This window comes from Artemia franciscana, chromosome 1 (genome assembly GCF_032884065.1).
Source record: "Artemia franciscana chromosome 1, ASM3288406v1, whole genome shotgun sequence".
In the NCBI taxonomy this organism is placed as follows: Eukaryota; Metazoa; Arthropoda; class Branchiopoda; order Anostraca; family Artemiidae; genus Artemia; species Artemia franciscana.
Genome location: NC_088863.1, coordinates 59,398,968 through 59,418,201, shown reverse-complemented (window position 1 = coordinate 59,418,201; position 19,234 = coordinate 59,398,968). Strand labels below are relative to the sequence as shown.

The 19,234-nt window shown below is 36.5% G+C and overlaps 1 protein-coding gene across 1 annotated transcript in view; it reads left to right on the top strand.

The window, feature by feature from the left end:
* The window catches only part of LOC136032061 (uncharacterized), an 80,417-nt gene extending 72,984 nt beyond the window's left edge, over positions 1-7,433 (top strand). Inside the window, exon 10 of the mRNA XM_065712179.1 lies at positions 3,671-7,433. Within this exon, the coding sequence (XP_065568251.1) occupies positions 3,671-7,207 (3,537 nt within the window). The 3' untranslated portion in view covers positions 7,208-7,433. The remainder of the gene's footprint in view (positions 1-3,670) is intronic.
* The last annotated feature ends 11,801 nt before the right edge of the window (positions 7,434-19,234 follow it).

Here is a 19,234-nt window from a genome sequence, read left to right as displayed (position 1 = left end):
AACCTTAAATTAGCCATTAAACATCCCAGATTTCGAATTATCTATGAATAAACATGGAAGTCACATTTGCGTTCAAGTCTTACCTAATGGCTGTTCTAAAGATGGATAGGGGGTAGTGTGGGCTGAGTACCTCCTGTTTTTGCCTAAGAACACGACAAACAGGCTGGCTACCTTAAAATTTGCATTTCACGACAGATGGCCGTCATTTGGTGGAAATTCGTGGTCTATGGCAAAACATAACAGAAAGCACCAATTGCCATCTCTTGTTGACGATTTTATATTTTATATCACAAATTAGTAAAAAATGCCACTTATTCAAGGCAAGATCTCTTTTTATGGCACTTGGTATTTATCAAGTGACATATAACGATCGCAATATCTGTCCGTCTTTCGTTCTGTCGGTGTTAGGACACTTCCAGATAAGCTAGAGCGATGAAAGCTCACAGGTGTATCAGGGATCAGACCAGATTAAATTAAAATTGGTCACTTCCGCAATTGAACGATCTTGGGGGGGGGGGGGAGAGTAGAGGGACGGTTAATTTGGAATAATTAAACAAATGAGGTATTTTAACTTACGAAAGCGTGATCGGGTCTTAATTAAATTTCATAAATAGAAGAAACTCGTGTCTCAGAACCCTAATTTTAAATCCCGACCAGATCTGATGACATCGGGGGGAGTTGGGGAGGAGGGTGACTGAAAATCTTGGAAAACATTTAGAGTGGAGAGATTGGGATGAAACTTAGTGGGAAATATAAGCACAAGTCCAAGATACGTGATTGAAATAACTGCATTGCTTCCACTGTCTTTGGGGGAGTTGGGGGGTGGGGGGGAGATATCCAGTGCTTTGGCGAGTTCGATGCTTCTGGACGTACTAGGACGATGCAAATAGGTAGGCGTGTTAGGGACCTGCACAAATTGCCCTGATAAAAGTGTTTCCCCAATTCAAACATCTGGGGGGGGGGGGACTGGAGGGATGGAAAATCATGAAAATTAAGGTATGTTAACTTACGAAATGGCTATCGTATTTTAATGAACCTTGATTTATAGAAAGATCTTATGTCTCAGATGCTCCATTTTCAATTCGAATCGGATCCGTGGACATACGGGGCTGGAGGGGGGAAACAGAAATCTTGGAAACCGGAAATCTCAGAAAACGCTTACAGTGGAGAGATCGGGATGAAACTTGATGGGAAGAATAAGCGAAATTCTAGATACGTGATTGACATAATTCGAACGGATCTGCTCTCTTTGGGGGAGTTGGAGGGGGGGGTCTAGTGCTTTGGCGAGTTCGGTGCTTCTCGACGTCCTAGGACGATGAAATCAATAACTCTAGTACCGAGTCTAATTTTAGGTTCTGACCTCGTCACAAGCGCCATATGAGCTCTTGTTTTAGTTACAAAGGTCATCACCTGCTGAAGTTTTTACTCAATTTTCAAAACGATGGCAATGAATTCATCTTTCATGTCATTTTTAGCTAATGATTTTCAGACATAACTCACTGTGGCATTCACATCATGCTTTAGGGCCGTTATGAAAGATTGGGAATTCCAAACTCTCCTTCGTTTTGAAGTTTTAGGCCACACAAAATTGATTAACTACCTTAGGGTCTGCATTTTCCGGTTTTTTAGCCCTTCATGGCCAAAAATTTATGTCTTATGGCACAAAGTGGCTAAAAACAATCCTTTAAGGTGGAATGATCTTTTTTGTTACTTAAACCATGTTACTGGAGTATTTTTAACATAACAAGATATTATGCTCAAAGCTTCCTGTTTTGAGTTTTCAGCCTTGACACTTTTAATCTCTCTGGGCCGAAGTTTTGTTGTGCCAAATGACAGAAAACTTCACTTTGGTGCAGTTTGACAGGAGAGTATGCTCAAAACGTTCTGTCTAGGATTTTAGTTCATGAGAATAGTATTGGCTATCGTGGAGTTTCCATTTCCTGGCATTATGACTCTTTTTGGTCCGTAATTGATGTTCTATAACCCGCAGAATTCCTCCGTGGAAAATAACCCCCCCCCCCTGGAAAATAGCCCCTCACAAAATCCCACCAGTGAAAAATCCCCCCGGGGAATTTTTGCACCGCAGAAAATACTCCCCCTGGTCAATTCTCCCCAGGTAAAATTTTCCCCAGATGATTTCCCCCCTCCCAGGCTCCTTTTGGTTATTTTGGATGCTCATTAGAAGGGATATTAAAAGTTCTACTCGTCTGCTTAAGTCAGAAGCAATGCTTTAGTGTTACTTACAGCCAAGGCCTGTCCGGAGGTGGGATAAGGGGTTTAAACCGCCCCCCCCCACCCCAAATGTTCGTCTGACTTGTAAAAACAAAACAAAAATGAGTATAATTTTCTTACGTTTTGAGTTTTTTGTGTAGCCCCCCCCCCACCTAACAAACTCTTTTTAAACCCCACCCCCTCCGAGAAAAAAATCCTGGATAAGACCCTGCCTCTGATGAAGAGCCATAAGGGTTCAATGTATTAATATTTATTTATTTTGTCCCAGAGGAGCTTCATGTGAAAGGGTTGGTCGTATAAACTTCAAAGGGGGATCGTTCAGTTGCAAACTGAAAGTTCTACTGTCCTTTTTCAGGGTCAAAATCAATCGATGGTTATACATAGCATAACTGTAAATAAGTAATGCTATATATATATATAAGAAAGTAATATCAGAACGGCCGCATTACTATCAACTCAATAAACAAGAAGGACTACTGAATTTATATTAAACTTTTTACGAATTAGTGGAAAGTTGTTGCTGCGCTTCTAGAGCTCGGAGTCGAGCTTTACAAACATTGTTGCTTTTTTCAATTTACAACTATGACTCATAGTACCATACATGCTGTGACTCTGGAGTGCCTCAGGTTAAGAGTTCGATTATGTCTGTATGTCAGCTGCATTGGGTAGCTCTCGGCCGTTCTAGAAATCTAAAACTACCGCTGGAATTATAAATTGAAATTCCGGAAACGATGAAAGCTTTGCGTTAGAGCTAATGACACTAAATCATCAGAATCTTTTATTTCAAATCGTATATCAGTTTTTTTCTATTAAAAAACGAATATATGTATCTTGATCCTTGTATTTAATCTTTGTCCATATTTCACGTAAAATTGTATTTTATCTATCGTTATTTGTCTGCCAGACGAAGCAGATCAGCTTGTTAGAAATAAAAAACTGACAAAACAAGCAATACTTACTTAAGTAGCTTGTTGAAGCAACTGACAAAGCAAGTGCATATAGATAATTTTTATTTATTTTTTTTTCTTAGTATCATTATTCTTGATTCTAATTTCTTGAAGAACTAATCATGCTTCAGTTGCTGGCATTTTGATTCGTCAGAACATATATAGCAAAATATTCCTAGTTCGTTTTCTGGGAGGGGGATGTAGCAGATAATTAAGCATGGTATGTAGCTTAGCCATTAAAGATCATAGCAGAGATGATGCATTTTTAATTATTCATACGTAAAAACAGAATTTTGACCTATAGACTTTTTTTCTATTTGTTCTAATTGTAAGACTCAACATCTGCCCTACATTTTAGGTAATCTAGTCCTTTAGGGCTGTGACTATCCAAATTTGTTTGAATAAGGATGTTTTTTCCTTTTTTGCTCTTGGGCAGTCGCTGTGTTTGGGACTGCTACTTGTTGAACTCAAAATCATATTTTTTTTTTCAGGGAAAATATTTCTTGCTTCAGGAACTGGCTGGAGCTGCAGTATTTTATATTGATGCAGATGACACGCAAGCAGATTGTGGAAAAGAAAAATATCCTATTACTAAAGCTTTACAAGAGACTTTATCCTCGTTCACACGTTCTCGTCGCAGTGCAGTGCTTGAAAGTTTGGAAGAAGACCTATTAACTTTATCAACAGATGCTCGACCTGTTTATTATAATAATGTGAAACTGTCAGAGTATCGCATTACTCGTATTGTTGATAATGATGGGTACAATAAGGCTTACCGTGAAACAAGTGAAATAGCTCTAACTTGTTCTCGTCAAGGGTATTTTCGGAATCCTGAGAACTGCAATTATTTCTACAGGTGTGTGAAGTTTAACCAGTATACTGATGATTTTACAGTGTTTGAATACCTGTGTCCAGAGGGTTTAGTATTTGATGAAAATTGGGAAGTATGCACATGGCCGTCACAAACTTCACCTTGTGATGGATCTAGTGAGATACGATCTGTTCCAAAGAATAAGTTCATTTGTCCAGGTGAAGGATATTACACAGACCCCGAAAATTGTCGATGGTTCTTTGCATGCAAAGATTACTCAGGCTACGGAGAATTAACCCAGTATGAATTTAGATGTCCATTCGGTCTTGTATTTGACGCAAGTAATTTAATATGTAATTGGCCCTGGCTCGTTGATTCTTGCAGTAAAGGAGCCTATCAGCCAAGCTATTCTTCTAACTATCTAAAGGCAGAATTTGCCTCAGGTGTTGTAAACACAAATAGCAAGATAACATCACCGAAACATCAAATGGATGGTAACATATTTAGAAAACAGCCAGGTACACCAGGCTATCTTCTTGGAAAAGTTGTTAACAATATTGAAGAGATTGCCAAGGATTGCATTAGTTGTGTTAGCAATCCAATAAATTTCGACAGGAATAGAGACAAGTCCCTTACATTCCCCAATAAAGGTAATATTTATCCTTCAGTAACGATAAGCAACAGCCCAGGAGTTAAACTCGATTCTCTATATAACATGCCGTTCTACTCTAACAAACACTTGCAGCAGAACCAACAATCAATTCCTCCTAAGATCAGTAATTCGTACACAGCCCCCTCTGTCTCGAATAAAGAATCAATTAGTAGCTATAGTGACACTCTTGGTTATGATCATGATTTTAGACATCAAGACGGAGGACCAGTGGTGAGGCCTTATCAGCAACCTTACCAATCGGATCCTTCACAATTCGGACTTCGCCGTTCAGAATTCCACAGAGACAGTCACTCGAAAGATAATTATCGTAGGCCCCATATAAAGTCTAAGGATTATCAGTTCGACGTAGACTCTGGAAAACTTTATAGTTATTCCGATTTCACTATTCCAAATCACAGTAGCTTAGCTCATAGTCAACAAGCTTCCTTCGGAAATAATATGGGGAACAGAGCCAATTTAGATTTTCAAGTCTCCTCATACCAACAAAACAGTCCTTCGCCTGGAAGTCCAAGTCATCACACACCTTTTGCAAAAGAAAATTATTATCAATCTAGACCAATTGAGAGTTCTAGTTACATAAGTAAAGAATATTCAATTAGTAAGGAAAAGACAGTGGTTAATAATGGAAATGGGTACCAGTCAACTAAAACAGGCAACAATTATGAGTATAATACCCATTATTCTCCTACACCTCAGTACCCTCAAAGACAAGATGGTGAAAGATTAGTTCACAGTGGAGCTCTTAGCTCTTCTGATATCACTACATCAAATCACGGTAGTTTTGCTCATAGTCAACAAACTTCCTCTGAAAATAAGGGGGAGAACGGAGCCAATTTGGATTATGAAGTCCCGTTATACCAACAAAATAAGTTTCCAAGCTATGGGAGTTATGTTCGTCCTGTTCCTGGAAGTTCAAGTCAGCCTACTTTTTTTCCAAAAGAAAAGAATTATAAATCTAAGCCAACCGGGAGTTCTAGTTACATAAGGAAGGAATATTCAGTAATTAAAGAAAATACAGCAGCTAAGAACGAAAATGGGTACCAGTCAGTAAAAACAAGTAATAATTATGAGGATAATGCACAGTATTCTGCTACCCCTCAATACCCTCAGGTGCAAGATGGTGAAAGGTTCATTCACAGTGGAGTTCATGCCTTTTCTGATATCACTATTCCAAATCATAGTAGTATGGCTCATAGTCAACAAGCGTCCTTCGAAAATAAGGAGGGGATTCGGGCAAATTTGGATTCTGGAATTCCATTGTACCAACAAAACAAGTTTCCAAGCTATAGGACCCTTGTTCGTCCTGTTCCTGGAAGTTCAAGTCATCGTACTCCTGTTTCAAAAGAAAAGAATTATCAATCTAGACCGACAGAGAGCTCTAGTTATATAAGGAAAGAATATTCAGTTAGCAAAGAAAAAGCAGCGACTAATAATGGAAATGGGTACCAGTCAGCCAAAATAGGCAATGCTTATGAGCATAATACACAATATTCTCCTACACCACAGTACCCTCAAAGACAAGATGGTGAAAGATTCATTCACAGTGGAATAGGTCTTTCTCGAGAGGGAGAAAAATTTGACGGATATCCATTTGCTAGCTTTAGCAGAGCACCTTCTTACACCCCAACAGAATATACAGCTGCTTACGATATACCCACTGGGCTTCAAACATACCAAAAAGATAAAAATACACTTAGTAAATCTTCAAATCCTGGAACTCATTTTCAGGCTAATGGTTATCATGGAGCAAAGGGATTTGCTAGACCGATCGCCACACACTCTGTATTTGGAGATAAATCTAGAATAAATAGTGGAAGACCTAAATCTATTAAAATAAAAAAGCCTAAGCAACCTGCAGTGCTAAAAAAATTTAATAAAAACAATCTAGCAAAACTTAATATAGATAATTTCTCTTCGAGCTATAAACCCTTTAAAAGCTCTGATGTTGGTGAAAGAGACGTGATATTCCGCAAGGGTACAGGCATCAGCAAGCCTGCACTTCTAGATCCTAATGTCAACATCCACATAAAATCAGAGGAAGCATTGACCTCGGTGTCTAGAAAAGGGTCAAAGAAGCCAAAAATTATCAAAAAGGTTGTTATTAGACCACATAAGTCAGACGGTGAGAAAAAAGCGGCAGTGACTTTCACTGAAAAGGTTGCACCGTTACAAAATTTGGCTTTTCCGCAAAAAAAAGAATCTGATACATCCTATTTAAGTGAAGACAAAGGGAGTGTCTATAGAAGACCTGTAGTGGGTGGTGCTTTCGGATTTAAGCCATTAAATGAAACGCTTCCATCTGAATCGTGCTCCCGACCTGGTCTTTTCAGACACCCAGAGGACTGCCGAAAGTTTTACGAATGTTATTACGACCGTTGGATACAAAAATATACTCTACATATATTTAGTTGCCCAATTAAGCTGGTTTACGATGAAGAAATATATGCGTGTAACTGGCCATTCCAAGGACCACAGTGTATTCCTAATCAACCCTTAGAAGAATATGATGATAATAAGCCGTTTGTTGCTGTTGTTGAGGCTTAAGCCTGTTTAAATCACATATGTTGCCATCCACAGCTTTTATATTGCATATACGTTTACGACAGTTTTATTTTTACTTGGTTTTGGCAGTCTGATTTGATTATGCACGCTTCAGTATAAAAATATTCGAATAGTGATATATTCGTAAACATGTTTGTGACGTTCTATTTGTATAAGGTTTATTTTTTTAAAGAAATGTAAGCGTATCAAAATATATTTTTTATAGATATCTTACAAAATTTAACTTACTGTAAAAGGACATTAGTATAACTAGAATAAATTTTCACAGGCTCATTCGTCCTATTGCTTCGGTGCCTAATGTTGCTCAGTAACACTGGTATTTTATTGTCTTTAAACAAACTTTTTGCTGTCGAAGTTGCATAAAAAGAAACAGCATCATTTGGTGGAAATTTATACTTTGGGATTACCTTGTCCTGGCCTTCCTTCTTTATTTTATCTGGCTTCCTCTGTAATTTCTCATTATCTTTCATTTCCACAATCTGTATTACTAACTCTGAGTTTGCCATCATCGGATCTGTTTCATCATTTCCATGAGTGTTCATATTTAGATTTTTGGAGTCCAAACTACTTAAATTCGGCGGGTCACTAAAAACTTGTGATTTTTTCAAATATTGGACAAAGTCGCCTTGGTTGTGTCTAGAAGTAACCGTGGATATAGCATTTGGACTTCTGTTATTTTCTGTTTGAATAGTCGATTTTGGGCTTGTTGATGACGAGACTCTATGTATAATGGAATTATTCAGTTTTGTGGGGGTTCTGTCGCTATCGTAGCTGAAAGTAGAATTTAACAGTATCTCTGAATTTTTTGATGAGTTTTCTGCTGGAGCTGCTATTGATTTGCCCTTTGGCTTAGAAGGAAGGGTTCGGTTTTGTTTGATGAGGGATATAAAATTTTTTTCAGCTTCCAAAAGTTGCCTTCTATTGAAAAAAACTTTTCTTTCTGATTTGCTTGTGACAATAGACGTCACAACCTTTATTGGAGTAGGAGGTGTAATGGAAGTAGTAGTGGATGTGGGAAAATCATGAACACTTGAGGTCAGTATTACACTATTAGAATCAACATTTTGCGGAGTTTTTGAATCTACTTCATCATATGATGTTCGTGTATTAAGCGGTAAATTAAGATCTTCTAATAGCACTTTTGCAATTTCTGTCATTTTCGGCTCAGTGAATGACTCTGAAATTATGGCTGGCTCGGTTTTAACATCGCTTTTATCTGTCTCTAAAAACTGGTTCATGTCAATCATTGGTGTTACTTCATCATTTGGTTTGACAGTTGATGTTGTGTTAGTCCTTTCTCTTATCTGCTGGACATCAACAGGCTTGTCCAAAGTTTGGTCCAAGTCCATATTTGTAAGAATTGATTGAGTGATTTTGTCAAACGGTGGAATCAAAGTAGTTTCTCTAATCGTAGCATTATCTTCTGATTGAGCCATTTCTGCTTCTAGAGGCAGTAATTCAACTGTCTCTGCCACTCTACTTAAACTAATTTCTTCCGTAAACAATTCAGTGCTAGCTAGTTGTGTCGTTAAAGATTCTTGACTTTCTTCGTCACCAAAAAAAATTGGCTCAGATCTATTTTCACTAGTTTCATTAGGTTCAATAGAGTTTATAGTAGTAAATAACGGATCCTCTGAAGTGGTATGAGCCTGTGTTGTTGCTATTGGTGATCGCAACCTTGATAATGAATTTAGTCTGTCAGATTTAACTTTAAAAATATTACGAATAGTTGAAAATTGAGGTCTTACTGTTGACTGATAGGATGTACGGCCTTCTGGCATTCGCGTGGAATCGAAAAATGACTTTGGAAAATGCTTTGGTACAAATTTTTTGCGAGATGTTGTGGGTTCAGTTGAAAATAGTGATTTTGTTGTTTTAAAAAATCTTGGTACATAGGTAGACCTTTCTATGTTACGGGAAGTCGGAATCTGTTCAGTGGTGCTAGGAATTGTGTGTTTTTCTCCTTCTGTTGGTATGGTAAACTGTGTCGATTCTTCATTTGGAGCAAGAGACTCTTCTATCGTCTCTTGAAAATTTTCTACTTCAATTGGTTTTTGAGTTAATATTGTGGGTTTTAACTCAGAAGCAGAAGCTAAATACTGTTCTAGAGGGATTAGTGATGAGGCTCTTTTTGGCATTCCTGTTAGTTTCATCCTGCTTTCTTGGGATTTCAATGGTACTTTTCTTAAATTGATGTTACTTGTAGATGTGGCTTCTTTGAGAGGGACCGAGTACCTATTTCTAGGAGATGTCCTTGTTCGATTTGATAACTTGTTTGCAAAAGGTACCCGTGTTTTTATTTGGAATGTAGCGGCAGAAGATATATCTTGTGATTTCATCTTTGGTTTTACCCTCTCTGCTACTTTTTGTTGCAAAATCTTAAGAGGTGGAATTACGGTAGTGTCAGAAGGTGGAGTAATAGTAGTTAATATATTCACTGGCTTTCTCCTAGAGAATAAATTTTGCCTCCTCTCCTTCATTTCTTTTCTTATGGTTTCTTTCATAGATAGGGCTCTAAGAGTTGCATGTTCTGTACTATCAGGAATGAAACCAATTGTAGTAGTATCCAGTAAGTCATCAACGGTTGCTAGCTCACTTTGAACTTTTGCAGTTTTATTTTCATCGTCACTAAAAATATGTGTTTCAGTCTCACTTTCAAAATTTTCATCTGGAAATATGCCACTAACGTCAAGTAAAGTGGGACGGGGAACATCAGGTGTTGAAAAATGTTCTTCTTCGTCTTCTTCTACTTCTTCATACTCATAAATATATTCTGGGCTAGGTACTTCTGTGGTTGTAGTTGTTGTTGTTCTTATAAATGGTGTCATTTTTCGTCTATTTCCAGGATTATTTTTTATCAAATGCATGTTCTTCATTACGTTATGGCTTGAATTGCTCTTAAGTACAGTTTTAGGTGCTACACTTGTCTTGTAATCTTCTTCTTGCTGCTTGGTCGTGACAGGAACAGTGGTAAATTCAATTTCAGGAGTTGTCACTTGCTGCTTCCACCTCAAGAAGTTTGAGTGGAGAGACTTTTTAAAGCTGGGCTCGGTAGGAGTCTGTAGAGTAGGGTGGTTTATGACTACAGTAGTACTGGGTCTTTTTAGAAGTACGGACTCTTCTCTTAAACGATCGATTTGTAAAGGTTCTTTAACAATTTTGCTCCCAAATGTCATTAAATTTGCTGCAAGTGGTGTAGTTGTTTCAAAATCTCCTGTAACTAATTTACTCTCAGTTTCATGGTTCACTTGTTTATCATAACTGTCAAGAAGGCTTAACTGTATATCTGAAGCTGATAGCTCTAATAAACTGGGCAAGCCTCCTGGTCTTTTTTGGCATCCCACTGGATGTCTACATACTTTTTTCAATCGTAGCGGTTGGCCGTCTTCAATAAGTCGTCTTACACTTTTAGCCTGCATCTGGGAAACATGGGGACTGTTCTCTCTTTCACTATTTAGTACTAATTCTGGACTAGTGTTAGAGTATGTATAAAAAAGACTGTCTCTTTTTGGTATCTGGCTCGTTTTAATCCCATACGGATGATTAAGATCTGGAACCGACCAGCTGTAGTCTTCTGCTAAAACATCAACTGCTAAGTAAGCCACTCTGAGCATGTAGACTGCTAAATACAGCATGCTGACAGTCCTTAAAAAGAATTAAAAAGTTACTACTTATTGGAGGTACAAACGGTGCTTTTGTAATTTAAAAAAGTTCTGACCTAGATTATTTATTTTGGACCTGGAGTCTCTCCTCCCCCCTTCCTTCCTTCCTTCTCTCTCTCTCGCTCTCTCTCTCTCTCTCTTTCTCTCTCCATCTCTCTCTATCTCTATCTATCACTCCCTTCCCCCTCTCTCTCTGTATGTTTCTCTTACTATCATTTTTGACTTCTTTCTTTATTTATCTCAATCTCTTACCCCCCCCCCCCCCCATATCTCTAAATCTTCATTTGAAAAAACCAACTTTTTAGGGGTGAAGATGTTATTAAATATGAAGAGTGAGCAATGTACTAAATTCTATTCACACCTTAATCTATTTATATTTCGTAGCTAACAAATTTTCCCGTTAGAGCACCACTAAAACACCGCATGCTTTTTCACTTTCCAACATAGTTTTCAGTTTTTTAGGTTTTTTTTTTTTTTTTTTAAATAGAAAACAATTTTAATCATCAACTTTGGCGCTTCTCAGAGAAATTCTTCAATTGCTCGAAGCTGCAATTTAAGGTAAATGTATAAAACACCCCACATGACACAATCTAAACCATATTAAACTATCACTCCCTTGTCTAAAGCTTACTTCAGCACGTAGAACTAAATTGACTAAAATAAACATTCTGCAATAAAATTGTTTATGGAAACGAATTGTAAGTAAGTTAGGATTTGGACTATACTAACCAGAACATAACAAAAACTAGTTCCCAACGGTGATAACAAACATATGAAATTAATCAAGTTCAGGTTACACATAACAAGCTAAGATGTAAATACGTTCTTAGACCTTACTGGCTATGCATGACGTATGAAAACAAAGAAAGGGAATAAAAAATGAAAAGAAAAAAAACAAATAGGTGAAAAAACGAGGATTTTATCAGCCAGTAGCTAAATATGAAAAAACAAGCAAATATTTCGACAAGGACCTCCACCAAGTCGTCCTCAGTTAAAAAAAAACAAAGAAAAAAAACAACAGCAAAATCTAACCTTTATAAGTGAACTACACGAGAGGAAGACAGATACTGACTCAACAAACAAAAAACCAAGTTTAAATCAATGAAAGAAAAGCTACCAATTAGATTGAATAAGTATCCTTTGCCTTGCAACAGATTTTGCCTGTCTACAATTTCGGTTTTCATCGGATTTTTCTAAAGGGGGTGTTTTTATAAGGGGGATTCAATGCAGGGGATTTTCTGTGGGAGGGTGTTTTCTGTGGGAGGTATTTTTGGGGTACCTTCCCTGGGACAATTTTCAGGGGGAAAATGTATTTAGTCCAGGAACTGTTTTCCGCGAAGGGTGTATTGTCCGAGGGTATTTTTCAGGGGTTATTTTCCAGGGGAGGGGGTAAAACCTGGGCAACGATGGTAAAGAGTCCTTTCTCATTAGAAGATCAAAACTATCCGCAACTGTACTGTAATTTTTGTCGCATTTTCTACAATATTTAGCTATCCGTCTGTCTAAATTTTACCATGTGGTTTGTGAACCTCTTAAGGGTGGTATGAGGCTTTTGTAAGGGGGCAGAAAGAGTCCTTTTTTGTAATCTAATTCACTTAAAGTTTATTGGAGCTTCATCATGACAGTAAATATAAGTTGATCTTACAAAGATTATAGTTTTTTGAGGGGCAAGGAATTTTACTTCTTTGTTGTAATATTAATACACACTTTGCCTAAAAAAAAACCAATCACAAGGAGTGTGAGCAGAAAATGTAGTAAAGATTTATAAAATGTAAGGAATATTCATAAGAAAATGCATAAAAACTACCACTTAAATATTGACATACAAAAGAAAGCTATCTTGCACTAAGTTTGGGGCTAGAGCCTCAAAGCCACTATAGCTTCCCCATTGTGCTCTAGTTGGATCTCTTCTTCTCAGTAAAAATCTGTTTTGCCCCAAAATAGCTCCTTTTCTTTATATCTTTCCACCTTCACGTCTTTAAACTAATCATAATTTTGACAAGATAATACAAGAAATGTATGTTTTGAACATATGCATCTGTGGGGTAGTATGTTATTTTTAAAGGACTCCATTACAGGAATCCATTTGATTTGTTCTTTACGTGGTTCTAGCTAAAACAAACAGTCTTTTTCTTTTCCCAATTTTAATCTTTTACCAAAAGATCCGTAAAATACATCATTGTCCATGAATATGCAGTTTTTGTCAGAAATTACTTTTTATTAAAATTAATATATTTGTTACTTTAAAAAGCATTTAAATATTTTAATTTTCTTTCAAACAAGTCTTTAAGGCAGGACGGACTCGCAAAGAATCTTCCTATACCTCCCATGTTAAACATTTGGAGTTTGCCTGACGTTCCTGAATTAGTGATTTTGGTGGTTTTTATGTAAATAGAAGTAAAAAATGTGGTGAATATTTTGACCTAATCAAATCTTAAAGCCGACAATTATTTTTTTTATAATTCCAAAATAATTATAAAACCTGTTTCGGGTTTGCATTCTAGATTGCTGTGCTTGACATTGTTGTTGTGGGGTATCCAAAAATAGAGCAAAAAATATTCTATTCATCAATCAGAAACTTATTTCTATAATATATACCTCCTGGCTGCAGTCCCTTCAAAAACTTTACATATTTGTGTTTCGAAATCAAAATTTCCCCTCAAAAGGTTAGATTGAGCTGTAATCGGAGCATCTAGGAATGCAAAAGTTACACCAAGGGGCTAACCACTCGGATTATTCAGGAGCAATTCAGTCAAGCATTATTTAGTTGTAACCTGTTTAAACAGAGTCTAGAAAAGAAGTAAGGTGCATACACCAAACTGCCGGTTAATGAATTTATGAGAAAATTGTATTGTATAAATAATTAAGGATAAGCTGCGTCTAATCCTAGAGATAAATTGAAGACAGTACAAGGGCCGAATAAGAAGCAAAGATTTTATTTTAAAAAGAATGATCTATCGTTTTGGTTATTATTTTACCATTAAAATAAATTCAGGACAAATTTATGTATTGTAGCATAAGTACAATTTTGCATAATTTTCGTACTGAAAAAAGAATTAAAGATATATAAAACAAGCTAATTATTAACTAATATGAACGAAACAAAATGTCACCAGAATATTTAAATTTGTTATAGCAAAACCCAAGTGTTGCTGTAGAACTACCAAAGCAAACTACAAAAGCAGTCAATGACCAGTCTCAAGTCCAAGGCCTTTCCAAGAAACAATTCAACCCCTTAGTAAGTAAACCCCGATAAAAATGGTCACAACCCTAAATAAAATTGTTATATAGTTCTTGTTATTGACCACAGTAACATGGGGAAAAAAAAGAAATATGCGAGGGCTCAATTTGCCAAATGTGCAGGCCCATCGTGAAAAGTTGAAATTAAATTATCGGGCTAGAGGCAGACCGCGTTTACCAAAATATTTGTTTGAAGGCTTAACGGATGCTTCGGTTCACGACGAATCAAGTTCCGAAAAAATTGAAACAAATTCCCCTTTTGCGTTGAAAGATATCATTTCTGGAAGAAATTTGGGGTCAGACCTTCTAAAAGGCTCACGCTGGATTGTGGATCTACCTTAACTTTTTGAGAATTATGAAAAGGAGGTGATTCGCCACATGTAAGTTCTTTCTTTGTCTTTCATTTTACGTCATTGATTTACTGCTATCAAAATTATTAGGATGGGGAATTATTCTGGGTTGCAATTAATACAACTTGTACCTTAGTAATTCTTGATAATTGTCTTTTCTGCTATAGAGAAAGAATGTTCGATAACTTTTAAAGATATTTTCATCCCAAAACAACAGAACGCTCCGACGGTATCTGCTTAGGTTGGTTTAATTTAACTATAATTGGTTTTACCAACAATTTAAAGCTTATATAGAATAATCGGCAGTTGTTTCGCTATTTCTTTAGCAATCTCATCTTTATACTCAAGTTCTGGCTCTTCTCTTGTCATATTTCATGGGTTATCTATCACATTATTTTCAAACTACGGTTTAGACAAGACAAGATTTATTTCTACAAAACGGCTATCACAAACCCAAAAGGGCCAAATTCACACTTTAATGTCAATAAAAAAAATTTAAAAAATGGTGAATGCCAATCAGTAACAAATATCAAACCAGTTTAAACTCATAAAATGGCAATCAGTAAAAAAGTCAAACCATAAAAAGTCGTAAATTAAAACCGGGAAAACAAATTTAAACAAAATGACAATTTAGTTTGCCTTGCAAGTATTGTAAAGTTTGCAGTTGCAAAATAAGCATTAAAACTACAAGTTAAAAGTGGAGTGATAAGAGGGGAGGGTTAGTAATTTAAAATTTCAACCATGTGAAGGATGAGCGTTCTTCTATATCTTTCAGTGGAAACTCTTATTGGGGCAAGAAGGGGGATTTTTGTTGAATTAGAAAGTGGGGCAGTGGGGAATGCAGGGGGGCACCCTACCCCTGACATAGTAGTAGATTTGTGGTTGGGACCGCTTGCTCTGATTCTTTTTGGAACGGAAATTTTTTTTTTTTGCATTTGGTTTTTAATAGTCGAGTTTTTAGTAAGTTTTTAATTGTTAAGGCTGTTTCTTTTTGCAAAATAGTTTGAAACAAGATTTCAGTTACTTTTTGCAGTCTCTATTAGATTTTTATTAATGACACATGTCCCCAAAAAGTATTTAATTAAAATTAAGTTTATCAAGGGAATCTGTCCGTATTACCACAAATGCCAACTGGGAGGCAAAAATTTTCATTCGTAAGAGGGGAGATTTCAAATTCTGACTAAATCCGCTGCTAATTGCAACATTAAGAAAGCATCATATTTCTATTTCTTTGTTCTATTTTTCTTGCTACACCATCAAACGAACTATTATTTAATGTTTAATCAACAATTAGTTCCAAAGAATGTATGATACCAAAATATGGTACTAATTTTGTTTTTATATAATCGCCAGAAGTGCAAAATGACCAGAAGTGCAGAAGACCAGGGGAAAGCCCTACAGGAAGCAAGAGGCCAGTGAAAACTGAATATGAATAGGAAAAGGATAAATATTCTTGGTAAAAACAAAGTCTATAGTAGTACTTGCCCCCTAGTTAATTTTCTGGTGGCACTCGTGACCCTCCCACTGAAGCCCCTCTTTTGTGCCTGTAAGAAAACAAATGTAATTTTGTATAATATACAGAAAGTCTGCAATCAAAGGGGAGCTATCACCCCGAATTGATGTAGATAAGGGCTTTAAACATCTGCGGTTCTCTGATGTGGTGTAATTTGATGGTGTAATTTTCAGCCAGACCACTCCTGCTCTTGGGATTCTTTCTTCATTTTTTGAAAATTAGGTTAATTTTGCTATGCTTGTAACGTTCCGTGGGTAACTTAAACTTGATGAATTTTATAAATTTATGATTACCGTAAGATAATTTTTTATGTATATGTTACCGTGAATGTCTGCAAATTGGTGAATGTCGACATTCATCGGTGAATGTCCGCAAATTGGTGAATGTCGACATTCACCGGTGAATGTCCGAAATACCTTTTTTTTTTTACTCAGTGTTGCCTGTCAACTTTTTCAATTTAAGGCAAGGTTTGATGATGACACCATAGGTTTGGTTAGGTTAAGTGAGGTCAGATTGGCTTAGGTTAGCTTGTTAGGTTTTTAACCCATTTGTGATGTTAATAACCAAATTTACCCTAACCTAATACAACATTACCTAGCCTAAACTAACATGACCTACCCTAACTTTAACTTTTACCATTGTAGCTGGCATAATACTGAAAAAGAAGACTCGCAAATTTAATTGAAACAAAGCACAGAAAAAGGAATTTCGGACATTCACTGGTGAATGTCGACATTAACCAGATTTTGGACATTCGTGGTAACCTATCTATCTATATATATATATATATATATATATATATATATATATATATATATATATATATATATATATATATATATATATATATATATATATATATATATGTATATATATATGCTAAAAATTAACATGAATCTCTCATTACTTAAAGTTCATTACCACCAACAATTGAATTTTAAAATTAAAATTCGATCGACGTTTTATGTGTGTCAAATTAAATTCATTTTAAAATGGATTTCGAACGTTCTTTTCTTTTTTGAGCACCTATGAGTTTTGTTTGTTACAAAGAAATGGGTGGTACTGCTGTGATTGGCTCTTGCCATGTGAATGGATATTACCAAATCTGCGAGGAGTGGAAGGAATTCAGACAAAAAGCCATTGAATCATATAAAATATACACTATGATTAATCTGAATTTAAATTTCCACAGAAAACTAATTTTTTAGTCTTCTTGTAAAATTTGTTTGCATGGACATGTTCCTTCTCTGTGACTGAAACGCCTCAGATAGAACGTCAGTATATACAGGCCTAGATTTACCAATAGGCCTGGACCTAGGGGCGTACAATGCCAGGGGCGCCTTAAATTTATCACTGAGTGATTTTTTTCTTCGCAAAAACTGGTCGGATTTGATTTATCGTCAAAGTGCCTGGTACAATCCGCCACCGCGCTGCCTATTCACAGAAAAGTAATTTTAAAACAACACAAGAATTCCTTGGTCACTTATAAATTGTCTGATGTCTCCCAAGAATGACAGCTGGAAGTTCGGTATCGCATCTTTTATTACTTTTGGCTCATCAGTTGAATTGTGTTCAGTGCTTCCACTCTCCCCAAATTTGCAGGGATTTCCCCGAAAATATCGCAAAAACCGAGCTGTGAAAATGCTATGGCCGGGAAGCGTCAAAGAATTACCTAAAAACGTCAAAGCCCTGGGTTTAGAAAAAAAACAAAGAATGACCGCAAAATTAACATCGAAAGTCGAAATAGTGATTTAGTGTGGGAAAAAACAAGTCAATCTGATGTTTTGTAATTTTTTTTGCCTTCAAGCAAACCATTATTATCTAATAAAAGAAATGTTTTTGAAACCTTTAATAATTATTTGAAACTTGTTTTGCTTGTATATTTTTTACACATTTGCTATTTATTTATTATGCTGTTTTGTATTTTTACCTTTTTCTATTTTATAATTTTACCATTTATTTGTAGGTAGTTCACCTTAACAATGAGAAGAATGCTGCGACACACTTTTCTCGGAAGAAATGCCTTCTGGAAACTATTAATAGGAATTATTTTTGGAATATTAATGAGCACCGAAATTCTATGGTTAATAGTTCCTGGATATAAAGAGCTTTTCCAGTGTAAATTTGGCTCTCTATCATCAGGGAGCCATCCATCGCCATCCAACTGAGCCACCAACTGAGACAAGGGTTGAGAATATCAAGTATGATATTCCTAAAAATGAACTTTTACTAGTCGGAATTATGACTGCTGATAAGTACTTAGATAACCGAGCAATTGCTGTCTACAATACTTGGGGTAAATACGTGCCTGGTAGAATATTATTTTTCTGTCAAAGACAGCTGTCTTTGGTATTCCAGTTTGGTTGTATCACTGATAGTGACAACGAAAAAAATAAAAAGAATCAAGAAACAAGAGCTAAGATCTCAAATGGCACTTGTGATGAGGCCGGAAGAGCCAGGAGCTCATATGGTACGAGCTCCAGCAAAATTCTAAGAATGAATAGATTGATTTAAAAGTAAAATCAGAGGCTTAATGCCAGTTGGGATTTATAATAAGAGCTCTGAGTCACGAGGTCCTTTTAAATGTCAAAACTCCTTAAGATCCGATCACCCACTCGTAAGGTATAAATACCACATTTTCTAATCTTTCCTCTCCCTTCAGCCGTCCAGATGGTCGAATCAGGGAAACGACTTTATCAAGTCAATTTGAGCAGCTCCCTGACACGCCTACCAGTTTTCATTGTCCTAGCACGTCCAGAAGCACCAAACTTGCCAAAGCACTGAACCCCACCCCCTAACTCCCCTAAAGAGATCGGATCCAGTACGTTTACGTCAATCACTTATCTACGAAATTTGCTTATTCTACTCACTAAGTTTCATCCTAAATTCTCCACTCTAAGCGTTTTCCCAGATTTCCGATTTTCCCCTCCAACTCCTCTAAATGTTAACAGATCTGGTCGGCATTTGTAATAAGAGCTCTGAAATATGAGTTCCTTCTAAATATCAAATTTCATTAAGATCCGGTCACCCGTTCTTAAGTTAAATATACCTCAATTTTTCTATTTTTTTTCAAATTAAAACCACCCCCCCCCCCCAACTCTCCCAAAGAGAACAGATCCGTTCCAATTATATCAATCACGTAGCTATAGCTTCTGCTTATTCTTCCCATCAAGTTTCATCCCGATCTCTACTTCCCAAGATTTCCGGTTTCCAAGATTTCTGTTTTCCCGCTCCAGCCCCCCAT